Consider the following 13,221-nt stretch of genomic DNA (forward strand, 5'->3'; position numbering starts at 1 on the left):
AATGCATATACATGTATTATGAGCTATAACATTATCAAAAGACGTCATTGTATCGTTCTACACTGCACAACGCACAGTCTATTTTTTATTTATTTATTTATTTATTTTATCCCCTTTTCTCCCAATTTGGAATGCCCAATTCCAACTACTTAGTAGGTCCTCGTGGTGGCGCGATTACTCACCTTAATCCAGGTGGCGGAGGACAAGTCTCAGTTGCCTCCGCTTCTGAGACAGTCAGTCTGCGCATCTTATCATGTGGCTCGTTGCGCATGACACCGCGAAGACTCAGCATGTGGAGGCTCATGCTACTCTCCGCGATCCACACACATATTACCACATGCCCCATTGAGAGCGAGAACCACTAATCGCGACCACGAGGAGGTGACTCCACCCTCCCTAGCAACCGGGCCAATTTGGTTGCTTAGGAGACCTGGTTGGAGTCACTCAGCACACCTTGGATTCGAACTCCAGGGGTGGTAGCCTGTTTTTCATGTTTGTCTATGTATTAGATATGGTTGATGTTTTAGATTAGCAATAAAGTCTTATTTGTATTCAAAGTTAGTTTGACTGTGGTTTATTTTGATAAATAATCTCGTCACTTGATTTTTTTAAAAGATCTGCACTCCAAAGCTCGAACCATATCTTAACATATTTGTGATATTATTTTCAGTAAACCATGAGAATAGAATTACTCTAAAGAGTTAACAGATGCATCATATCAATTTTAATTCTTTCAATAAGTGAATTAATCATAATTTCCTTATTAAGCCAATTCCTTACATATAAATTGTGAGCGGATACAACAAGCCTGTTGTATTACATACATGATGGTGGAGAAACTTTCAGATTTATAATCTGATAATTTGTCATTTATACTACCAAATTTCCCTACATATTAATGGTGGATAAATGCGGGTATATGTAAATCTGCCCATTACATTTAGTGTTCTATTATACAGTTCTTACAATGGCATTTGTGTCATGGTGTCGATTATCACAGAAAACATTTTCTTCTCCCTCAGTTTGTAAAAACAAACCCAAATCGCATTTACAGTAACTAACAATGGACGTCGATGAGCCAAGATATTCCGGAGGGTTAAGAAGCAGAAATGTGCCACTTGTTGAAAAACTTGCACCGATATTAATTCTTATATACAATAATGTGTATTATTTGAGTTGTTAAGTTGTCTAAATCTCCCTTTTAGTAGTGGGACCACAGTTCTATGCTAATGAATTTCATAGTTGATACCATTTAACTTGTTTTAATATTCCTTTAAAGTCCCTGTGAATTGCCTTGAGGAGCACAGTTCAATTTGGTGTTTGACGTATTTCCTACTGAAACAGGAAGGGGGGGCAGGACATTTAAAAAAAATAGCCAATAGATTTTAGTTTACAGCCACACACACACAGACATATCCCTTTCCACCATGCGACACTTGAGAACCGTGACTCAATACCGGCTAGCTTTTCCTTAAGACTTGAGAACCGAATAATCATTTAACTGATAACATTAATCCGTAATCTGCCCGCACACAGCACATCGTCGTCTTTGCTTATGATGAGGCAGGAGCCGCTGTGCAAGTCCAATGCAGATGAATAAGAAATAAGTGAGTAAAAGATAATATCCATGTCTTGAATCATAATACACAAAGCATAAAGAATAAAGAACACTTACTCAAGCTGCACATCCTAAGAAACCTCCAGCTGCACAAAAAATATGAATAACCTACAACAACTTTCCTCGCATCCAGCTGCCACATTGGTGCGTCCCATTCAGAGATAATCATCCCTATGGCCTATTCCCTTCAAAGACAATTACCCTCCTCTGCAAGAGCTTCAGATGGCTAATAAAGTGATAACAGTCAGTCAGAACTAACTTTTTAAGCAATTCTTAGTGGAAAATCTTTTTGGAATGACCCTACAGCATGGACTGTGCCACCTTTGAAGTGCCCTGCAAAGGTATAATCAGTGCCAGTTAGAACACAGCTAGATGTGCTGAACATTTGTAGGAGGAGGGTGTGTTCTCGATCTAGAAAGCATTTGATTGGACAAGGTTTCTTAAACTCTATGTGATGACATGGATGTTTTTAGCCAGAAGAGAGAGACTGCAGATATATATATATATATATATATATATATATATATATATATATATATATATATATATATATATATATATATATATATATATATACGGGTTATATATACATGGACTAAAAGCAGCAAAACTTTAATTTGATTTCAGAAGGTTTCAATAGAATAGCTTTTGTCAGGTTTCCGACACTCTTGTTCAGTTTTAACTAATCACCTGTTTTATGTTTTGTTTCGGCCTTGTGTGTTTTTCTCTGCCATGTGCTTGTTTTGGTCTTGTGCACGTTTCTCTTATGTGCTCTCTGTCTTATAGTTTGACCCCATTCCCCTCGTTTGCCCCATTATCTGTCTGATTATCATTTCATTTGTCACACCTGCCCTCCTCGTTTGCTTCCTGATTTCTTCTTCTTTATAATACCCTCATGTCCCTTGCGTTGGATCATTTCTCTTGGCCTCTTTTTAGTCTGTCCTATCTACTTTTTTGGTCAAGTCAGTTTGTTGGTTTCTCTGTTGCGATTTAAAATTTTAAGCATGTGTTTTTTGTTTGTTTTTCTAGTTAGTTAGTTTTTTGCTTAGTCTGTTTTTCTTTTTGGTTTTACACTCTCATGGGTTGTTTTGTTTTCTGACCTGTTCTTTTGTCTGGGCCATTTGTGTTGTTTTTCACACCCAGTTTTGCATTTTGTTTCTTCATATAAATAATTTTAAAATTGAAGACTGTCTGCACTTGGGTTCTCTGCACATATCTAGACAGAATGATCCAGCCATTTCTGAACTAAGCAGACAGTGTTTATGGGGCTGTTCCTTACCCGCGGTCCCGTTCATCACGAGGCCAGTAGACTGCATAATAACCGCAGACAGCAGACCTGGTCAGGAGCTTTTGTGATGCAGTTCAGGGGTTGGGTCTCAGTGAGGCCGGCCTTATACATCTTTTTCTTGTTGGACTGGTTGAGCCTTTTGATTGGGAGGTGCTGGGGGATGTGAAATCCTGGACTTACTGGGGGTGACCTCTCCAATGGAGTCCCCCTAGAGGAGCCCGCCCTCTCTGCTCCAGCTCCCTCCTTCTTGGAGACCACTCTTCCCAACCCTACCCACTCCTCCAGGCACCGGTGACTCTCCTCCAGATCAGGAGCCACCCACCCTCATCCCCACTCTGGAGCTGCCTAATCCCACCTCAGAGCCACCACCATGGCTTCCACACTCACCCTTCCTTTGGTGTCCAGCTCTGCAGGTGCCCCTTTGGTGTCCAGCTCCACCTGTGCCCTTTTGGTCTCCAGCTTCGCCAGCTTCCCTGTGGTCTGATCTGCTCTGTAGGGCTCCCCTGGTTCATCCCCTACCTAAACCTCCCTGGCCTGCCTTGTCTGAACTCCCCTGGTCCGTTATGCTAGTGCCCCCTCTAGTCTATCCTATTGGAATCCTCCTGGGCTGCATTTCCCAAAAGCATTGCTTTCATAAGAAAGCAAGCCACCCCAGCGGTTCCCCGCCTCGGTCCTCCTACCTACGAGTTTGAGGCCAGTGCGGCTAGCACTGGGGGCAATTTGGGGACCCCAATGGGATCGCCTCCACCGGGTATCCCCCCGCAGACCTCCCATTCCCCAGCATGCTCGTCTGCCCCAGTCGGGCTTCTGGACGAGTCCGCCGGCTCGTCTATAGGCTCGTCTGGTCTCTTGTTCGGAGCCCGCAAAGATGATGAGCTCTTGAGTGCAGCCTCGGAGAGCGGGCTTGTCCAGTCGGCCAGGGGCTATACGGCGATTCCCCCGGTGGATAAGACGCTCACGGTTCACCTATGCCCGCAGAGTGCCGCCACCTGGCGCGGATGCCCTAAGCTCCAATCCAAGCCCTGTAGGTTCACGTAGTTCCTGATGGCTAAAGCCTACAACGCTGCTGGACAAGCCGCCTCTGCCCTGAACGCCATGGCTCTCCTGCAGGTCCACCAAGCCAAGGCGTTAAAAGAACTGCACAAGGGTAGTTCCGCCCCAGATTTGATGCAGGAACTGCACTTGGCGACCGACTTTGCTCTCCGAGCGACGAAGGTCACGGCGCGGTCTCTCGGGCGGACGATGGCCACATTGGTGGTCCAGGAGCGCCACCTTTGGCTCAACCTGGTCGAGATGGGTGAGGCCGACAAGACACGGTTCCTTGTTGCCCCCATTTCCCAGGCTGGCCTATTCGGCGACACTGTCAAGGACTTTGCCCAGCAGTTCTCTGCAGTGAAGCAGCAGACGGAGGCTATCCGGCATATCCTGCCCCAGCACGGCTCAAGATCCCGCACCCCATCTGCTCGCCGCCAAGGGCGTCCCCCTGAGGTGACTGCACCGGCTCCGCTGCAGCCCGCCCCTTCGGCCCGGCCCCGGCGTGGAGCCCACCGCAGGAAGCAGACGCCACCCGTCTCACAGTCGGCCGCTAAGAATCCACGGAGGTCGTCAAAGCGCCCCTGAGACAGGCGACCCAGGGAAGAAGAAACCCACTCACCTGGAGCTGGTAAGAAGACTACTCCACCCCTCGGTGGAGGGCCGGGTGGAGAATCTTTTGTTGCCTTTCTGTTTGATTTCGCCGCATGCCCAAGTGGCTGCGGTACCCAACAGTTCAGCAAGAGAGCGGTTTCCTTCTTTCCTGGGTCACATACCCAGTGTGCACGGTTGTCATCATGACCACCGTCCACGGGTTTTTCCTTGCATGATTGGCGCTCCAGCGGTGGTCTTCCCGCCCCTGAGTGCCCAGCTGTGGCACACAGCCGCCCTGATGTGGCTGTCTCCACGGGTTACGAGGACAGGTCTCTTCCTCCCTCATCCCAGGCTGTTCTGGGGGTGGTCACAAGGGGCCAGGTAAGTGCTTCGATGTCCCTAGACTCAGCACGGCCACGACGTGGTGTGGCACTTCGAGCTCCGCCCCGCCGCGTGGCCCCACCTGCCGATACGTCCGACGACGTTGTCTCCTTGGTCCCCTTTGCGCGGAACTTGGATGTGTGGCTTGTGCTTTCCAATCCGTCGCGATGGCTGATCTGGACCGTCTGACTCAGCTACATGATTCAGTTCGCCAGGCGCCTGCCCAGGTTCAGCAGTATCCACTTCACCTTAGTGAAGAACAAAAACGCTGCTACCTTGCGTGCGGAGATTGCTACCCTCCTACGGAAGGGTGCGATAGAACCTGTCCCCCCGGCCGAGATGAAGAAGGGGTTTTACAGCCCCTACTTCATCGTACCGAAAAAAGGCGGTGGGTTGCGGCCAATCTTGGACCTGCGAGTACTGAACCGGGCCTTACACAGACTCCCGTTCAAAATGCTGATGCAAAAACGCATTCTGGCGAGCGTCCGGCATGAAGATTGATTTGCAGCGTTAGACCAGAAGGACGCGTACTTCCACGTCACGATCCTTCCTCGACACAGATCCTTCCTGCGGTTTGCATTCGAGGGTCAGGCATATCAGTACAAGGTCCTCGCTTTCGGCCTGTCCCTGTCTCCTTGCATCTTCACGAAGGTCGCAGAGGCAGCCCTTGCCCCGTTAGGGGAAGTGGGCATTCACATTCTCAACTATCTCGACGACTGGCTAATCCTAGCTCACTCTCGGGACATGTTGTGCGCACACAGGGACTTGGTGGTCTTACACCTCAGCCAACTAGGGCTTCGGGTCAACTGGGAAAAGAGCAAGCTCCTCCCAGTTCAGAGCATCTCTTTCCTTGGTTTGGAGTTGGACTCAGTCTCTTTGACAGCGTGCCTCACGAACAAGCACGCCCAGTCAGTGCTGGCCTGTTTGAAGGTGTTCAAACAGAAAACAGTGGTTCCACTGAACTTTTTCAGAGGTCCTGGGGCATATGGCATCCTCAGCGGTAGCCACCCCGCACGGGTTGATGCATATGAGACCACTTCAGCACTGGCTTCAGACTAGAGTGCCGAGATTGGCATGGCGCCGTGGGACACATCGCGTGGTCATCACGCCAGTCTGTCACCATCTTTTCAGCCCTTGGACTGACCTCTCGTTTCTACGGGCAGATGTTCCCCTAGAACTGGTCTCCAAGTGCGTCGTGGTCACGACAGACACCTCCAAAACAGGCTGTGGATGGGCTCGCGACTGCATTGGCACATCAACTGCCTCGAGTTGTTGGCAATTCTGCTCACCCTGCGGAGGTTTCGGCCATTGATCCAGGGCAAGCACGTGTTAGTTTGGACAGACAACAAGGCAACGGTAGCATATGTCAACCGCCAAGGTGGTCTGTGCTCTAATTGAATGTCACAACTCGCCTGCCGTCTCCTCCTCTGGAGTCAGCAGCACTTCAAGTCGCTGCGAGCCACTCACATCCCGGGCAATCTCAACACTACAGCGGACGCGCTGTCACGGCAGGTTACCCTCAGGGGAGAGTGGAGACTCCACCCTCAGGTGGTCCAGCTGATTTGGAGTCGATTCGGACAGGCACAGGTGGACCTGTTCGCCTCCCAAGAGTCCTCCCACTGCCCACTCTGGTACGCCCTGACCGAGGCCCCCCTAGGCATAAATGTGCTGGCAAACAGCTGGCCCCCTGGCCTGCACAAATATGCATTTCCCCCAGTGAGCCTACTTGCACAGACCCTGTGCAAGGTCAGGGAGGATGAGGAGCAGGTCATCCTGGTAGCACCCTACTGGCCCACCCAGATGTGGTTCTCGGACCTCACACTCCTCGTGACAGCCCCCCCCCCCCCCCCGCTGAATTCCCCTGAGGAAGGACCTTCTTTCTCAGGGACGGGGCACCATCTGGCACACAAGACCAGACCTCTGGAATCTCCATGTCTGGCCCCTGGACAGGATGCAGAAGACCTAAGCAGTCTACCACCCGTGGTGGTCAGTATCTACGAGGTGCCTGTATGCCTTGAAGTGGCGTCTGTTCGCTAAGTGGTGTTCTTCCCGACGGGAAGACACCCAGAGTTGCGCAGTCGGATCAGTGCTTTCCTTCCTGCAGGAGAGGTTAGAAGGGAGGCTGTCCCCTTCCACCTTGAAGGTGTACGTTGCCACCTTAGCAGCACACCACAATGCAGTCAACAGTAAGTCCTTTGGGAAGCACGACCTGATCATCAGGTTCCTGAGAGGTGCCAGTAGGCTGAATCCCTCCAGACTGTGCCTCGTTCTCTCATGGGACCTCTCTGTAGTTCTTCAGGGTCTACAGAGAGCCTCCTTTGAGCCTTTGCAGTCAGCTGAGCTTAAGGCACTCTCCTTGAAGACTGCCCTCCTGACTGCGCTCACTTCCATCAAGGGGGTAGGAGACCTGCAAGCGTTCTCTGTTAGAGAAACATGCCTGGAGTTCGGTCTGGGCTACTCTCATGTGATCCTGAGACCCTGACCGGGCTATGTGCCCAAGGTTCCCACGACTCCTTTTAGGGATCAGGTGGTAAGCCTGCAAGCACTGCCCCAGGAGGAGGCAGACCCAGCCCTATCGTTGCTGTGTCCGGTGCGTGCTTTACGCATCTATTTGGATTGCATGCAGAGCTTTAGAATCTCTGAGCAGCTCTTTGTCTGCTTTGGTGCACAGCAGAAAAGAAGTGCTGTCTCCAAGCAGAGGATTACCCACTGGCTCATTGATGCCATAGCTATGGCATATCACGCCCAGGACATGCCGCCCCTGGTAGGACTACGAGCCCATTCTACCAGGGGTGTAGCGGCCTCCTGGGACCTGGCCAGGGGTGCTTCTCTAACAGACATTTGCAGAGCAGTGGGCTGGGCAACACCCAACACCTTTGCAAAATTCTACAACCTCCGGGTGGAACCAGTTGCATCCCAGGTAGTGGCACACAATACAAGCGGATAAGCCCGGGATAGCCAGCCGGGTGTATCGCTTGCACATAGCACCTTCCACCTCTTTTGAGCTGAAGATGTGCACCATTAATTCCCAGTAGTGTTCACAAACTTTGTTCCCTGGTTGACTTCCTCCGAGCCCTGTGGCAGTCAAGCTTTCAGAGAGACTCGCTGCCGGCCAAGTACACATGCTAACTAAGAGCCCTGTTCTGGGGTAGGTGCTCCGCATGTGGCAGTTCCCTGTAAGGCAAACCACATGCGATGTATATCTTCCGCTAATTCGTTTCCCTGTTGGCAATCTGCCCCAGTCTCCATGTTTGTAGTAACTCCTCCCCCGTTGGGTAGGATCTATCTTGAAGACTCTCCACATGGTCGGCAAGACCATGTGATGTATTTTTCCACTTAAATATCCCCCCCCCCCTTTGGGCGAGGTGTGGTCTCTACGGTGTCCTCCTCTTGTGAGGGACACCCCCCGACTAGACCTGGCAGCCCAGTCGGATAATCCCCCTTCTTTTTTAGGGAATGGAAAAAAAGAAGGGGAAAAGAGGCCACGACTGGGTTAGCCTGTCTCTATCTTTTGGGTAGTCAACTTGTCCCCAAAGGGCCGTTCGACACTCATAACTATGTTGGGGGAGGTTACATGTTGACCTGGTGTGCTGGCTACGAGGCACACAGTGGTCTGCCCGTCACACACCACCAGTTCACGTAACACAGTTCAGCTAGTTGTGGTGTTTCGTATAGGGACCCCTAGTGTCACTACATTGACACAACGTTGAGTGAGTGACAGATAGGGAACGTCATGGTTACTTGTGTAACCTCCATTCCCTGATGGAGGGAATGAGACATTTTGTCCCTCCTGCCACAACGCTGAACTACCCGCTGAAATGGCCGGACCTTGTCTCGGCTCCTCAGCATAAAACCTGAATGAGTGGTTGCATACCAGCTCCTTTTATACCCGTATGTCCGGGGGAGTGGCATGCAAATACCACTCGCCAATTTCCATTGGCCTTTTATCAAAGACCAGAGGTGTCTCGGGCTCCCAAGAGTGACCCCTAGTGTCACTACATCGACACAATGTCTCGTTTCCTCCATTAGGGAACGGAGGTTACACAAGTAACCATGACGTTTTCTCTCCTATGTGTCTCATGTCTTGACCCTGCATTGCTCGTTTCCCTTGTTATCTGTCTTATTTAATTTGTCACACCTGCCCTCCTCGTTTACCTCCTGATTTCTCCCTCTTTATATTACCCTTGTGTCACTTGTCTTGGACTGGATCATTCTTCTTTGCTCCCCTTTAGTCTGTCCTCTCCACCTTCTCGGTCAAGTCGGTTTTCTGGTTTCTCTGTTTTGATTTCAGATTTTGATCCTGTGTTTTTTGTTTTTTTTTCTAGTCTGTAAGGTTTTTTGCCTAGTCTGTTTTTTTGTTTTTTTTGTTTTTTTTTAGGTTTTACACTCTCATGGGTTGTTTTTTTTGTGGGCCATTTGTGTTCACACCCAGTTTTTTTTTTTTTTTTTTTTTCTAAATAAATAATTTGTAAGTTTAAGACTGCGCTTGGGTTCTCTACTAATTTACTGTGTCATCTCTCTTTATTTCTGTGGAATTTGTACATATTTTATCACAAAAAAAAAATGCCAAAATGGTGTTTAGAAAAATCCACATCTGGAGGTCATGGCCTAGATTACCACATCTGTAGATGGTAAAACAGCATATTTTTGGATGCGTGATTTGTCTTTATACGTGGCATGCATCGTTTGCACAAGCCCACTGGGTCATTTGCTTTTGAATGAATCTAAATAGCTCAGGAAATGAACAAGGAATCTAATGCTCTGGTTTGATTCAGAACACAAATGTAGTTCAATTCTGACAGTTTGTAATCACTGTATTCCACATACGCTGCTTTATATGCACCTTTAGACAGCAGAGCAAATGTATTTTACTGTTTATAGGTGTTCTGTGCAGTTTTTTCAGTGTTAAAATATTTTCACCCATCCCAGTTTAATATGCAAAGAAAACTAAAGTAAACCATTTGTAGGTTGTTTTGGTTGAAAAATGTAGCCTAAATACTGTGGCATGGTGACATTATCAAAACAGTGCTTTGTTTAAGGATTCCTGACCAGTCTGCATCGACTTCAACAATGGCATGAGTTTGGGGTGGGACTATATACTTGTTTAACCAATGGCAGACATTGTTTAAAAGTAATGTTTATTTTTGCAATTGCATTTGGTGCTGCTAATGATGCAGAAATGACACACTTCACTTTTTTTCATTAGCTTTTCCTGGCAGTATTAATGCAAACCCTTGCCATAATGTTCTTTTCCTTCTACTTTAATAAGGACACTTTATCACGGTTGATGTGCAAGTCCAGGAAGAGCAGGGGAAGGCAGTTCTATTGGGTCCAGATGTGGAGGCGCAGGACTGGAGTTGTTTCAGAATGGTGTATCAGGTCATAGGCAGCACCTCCCTACAGGTGAGGAAACGAACAGATGGAGAGAGTTTTGATCATGTTCTCTGGACAACCCAAAGTCCTTCTGATAGCTGGCTTATAGCCAGCATTGACCTTCAGAACTCTACAAAACCATTTCAGGTGAGAACCTACTCTATATATTATCTGCATTTGCTATGTAGACCTACTGTATGTATTATTTTAATGTTATCATGTCACCCTCAGCTAATGGGAAGTTTTCTGCTCACCTGTAGATTGTCATTGAAGGCAAACTAGGAGATGAAGAAGGCAGCAGTGTGTCCATCTTTGAGATAAATATCTCTGACAAATACTGTATAGGTCAGTGCTGCTCCAGATGTTACAAACTATAACATTAATTAGTGTTTTTTGCTCAGTAAATCCTGTAAGTCTTGTTAAGCATAAAGCAGTGTTCAGCATATCCGTTTTTTGTTTGTTTGTTTGTTTGTTTGTTGCATAAATAAAAATGTCAAAATGAGGGCCAGCCACCACATGAAAAGGAACATTAGGCACAGAGAAAGTGCTGTTCCCTATAAACAATTTTCTAACGGCTATTGCAAGAGAACCAGCCCTTTATAACATTCCTCAGACAGAAAACAATCTTTTAAATGAACCCAGATTTCTTTTTTCTATTCTGTTATGAGTCAGCATTCTCTTACTCCAAACTAATACAAACTGGGCTCAAATGACTCACAAAGCAAGAAGACTTTAAAAAAACACTATTTACATTTTCATGCAAATAATTATTCCTGTCTCTGATCAATGTGACCTGAAAGAGTGTGACTTTGAAGAGCCTCATCTGTGTGGATACACAAACCAGTGGAACAAATACATGAACTGGCGAGTGGGAAGAACAGAAGATACTACACAGAGAGACGGGACAGGTGAGCTTCATCAATACTTGCTTTATCACGTATGGAAAAAAATATCTTATTTGAAAATGTTGTATCTAATAAAATTTAAAAAAAAAAAGTTTTTTAAAAATCTGGAAAAGTTATATCATAAAATTGTATAATAAAATTTAAGGAAAGCATTTTATTACTGTATATTGTTATATGATCATAGAAAAAAATTGTTTATGGAAAATTGTTTAAAAAAAACTATAAAATTGTATTATATAATATTATCGTATCGCGTAATTTGATGCAATATGAAAAAGTTCATATAAAAAAGTTTGATCATTTAACAAATAGTATAATATTAAAAAATACTGTATATGTAAAATGTTTATATGTAATGTTTATATTTTTATATATAAACATTTTAATATATTATTTGATATGAAAATTTTTCAAAACGTTTTAGTGGGTAATCTTATATGATACGAAAAATTTTGTATGAAATGTTTTATTGTATTATCTTGTACGATAAGAAAAATCGTATATATATTTATTTTATATAATCTTAAAATATCATAAAACCTTAAATTATACATCAATTATCAATGAAAAAGTTTTATCATATAATCTCATTTAATATGAAAAATCACATACTAAAAAGTATAATCTTATACAATACAAATACAATTAAATTAAAAAAAATATTTATTGTAAAATAGTTAGTTATGCGCATATGCACATGAGATCCACTTCCTGGTACACTATCCAACACACTGTAATGGCACAATATTAATATGTCACATACTGTTTATTTGATTACGCAGGTCAGTACATGTATGTGGACTCTACCGAGAACAAAAGCTTCCAGGAGGTGGCCAAACTGGTGTCTCCAATGACCACAGTGCCCATGTCAGGCTGCTTGAGTTTCCAGTACCAGCAGTATCATGCCAGGGACCGTCTGTTCACTGTCTTTAGCAGGGATCAAGCTGGACAATATCAGGAACTCTGGAGAGCTGACTTACCTGAGAACAACCATGTGGACTGGAGTCCAGAGGTCAGAGTCTGGACACCTGCACAGGTGGACCTGAAAGCTCCATATCCCATCGAGGTACTGTCAATATTGTGTACATTTCCTGTATTAGGTTTATGATGTGGAATTTGTCTGTCTGTTTGATTGCCTGTCTGTCCATCCAGTACCATAATACTGACCCCATCAGTGGTGGCGACTGCACAATTGCTATAAGAATTTGACCCCATTTTTGACTTGGATGTCAATGGCACCAAGGTAAATTCCAGTTACTTCCAGTAAATTTCCAGGACTAGTAATTCCAGAGATTCTGATTCTGACTGATGACATTGGTTTTTGATAGAGGAAAGGGGAGTATTAATCTTTCACAAGGAAAGTAAAATGGATTAAAAATTTTATGTTGTAAGATACGAAAAACCTATGAAATTGTTTATCGTATAATCTTTTACGATACAAGAAATCTTCGACACAATTTTTTTTTATCATATAATCTAATACGATACAAAAAATTTTCTATGAAAATTATTAAGCATATACTCTTTTACAATCAGAAAAATCTTCTACACATGTTTATCACAATCTTATGATACAGAAAACATTCTATGAAAGTTTTGTAATATGCTGTACTATACAAAAAATCCATGAAAATTATTTAGCATTTAATCTTTTAAGAAATGAAAAATCTTCTACTAACATTTTTTATCGTGTAATCTTATACGATTAAAAAAAAATTCTATTAAAATTGTATCTTATGTTATAAGATAAGAAAAGTGTTCTATGAAAATTATTTAGCATATAATCTTATACAATACGAAAAATCTTCTACAAAATATTTTATGTATAATCTTATATGATACAAAAAAATGTGCTACAAGTTTTATCATGTGTGGTGGGGTGAGCAAGAGACAGACAGAGTGGGTGTGGCTTCAAGCCATGGAGAGGCATTTATTGGAAATAATAAACATAAAAAGTCCAAAAAGGCGAGTAAAGTGTCCATGGGGAAATTAGTGTCCAGAATAAAGGCGAATCTAGCATCCCCGCGGTG

The 13,221-nt window shown here is 45.0% G+C and overlaps 1 protein-coding gene across 1 annotated transcript in view; it reads left to right on the top strand.

Moving 5' to 3' along the window:
• The window catches only part of mamdc2b (MAM domain containing 2b), a 38,735-nt gene that overhangs the window by 2,108 nt on the left and 23,406 nt on the right, over positions 1-13,221 (top strand). The window contains exons 3-6 of the mRNA XM_051685548.1: positions 10,183-10,433; positions 10,547-10,631; positions 11,087-11,194; positions 11,974-12,257. Of these exons, the coding sequence (XP_051541508.1) occupies positions 10,183-10,433; positions 10,547-10,631; positions 11,087-11,194; positions 11,974-12,257 (728 nt within the window). The remainder of the gene's footprint in view (positions 1-10,182; positions 10,434-10,546; positions 10,632-11,086; positions 11,195-11,973; positions 12,258-13,221) is intronic.

The sequence above is a fragment of the Myxocyprinus asiaticus genome, chromosome 43, assembly GCF_019703515.2.
Source record: "Myxocyprinus asiaticus isolate MX2 ecotype Aquarium Trade chromosome 43, UBuf_Myxa_2, whole genome shotgun sequence".
NCBI lineage: Eukaryota > Metazoa > Chordata > Actinopteri > Cypriniformes > Catostomidae > Myxocyprinus > Myxocyprinus asiaticus.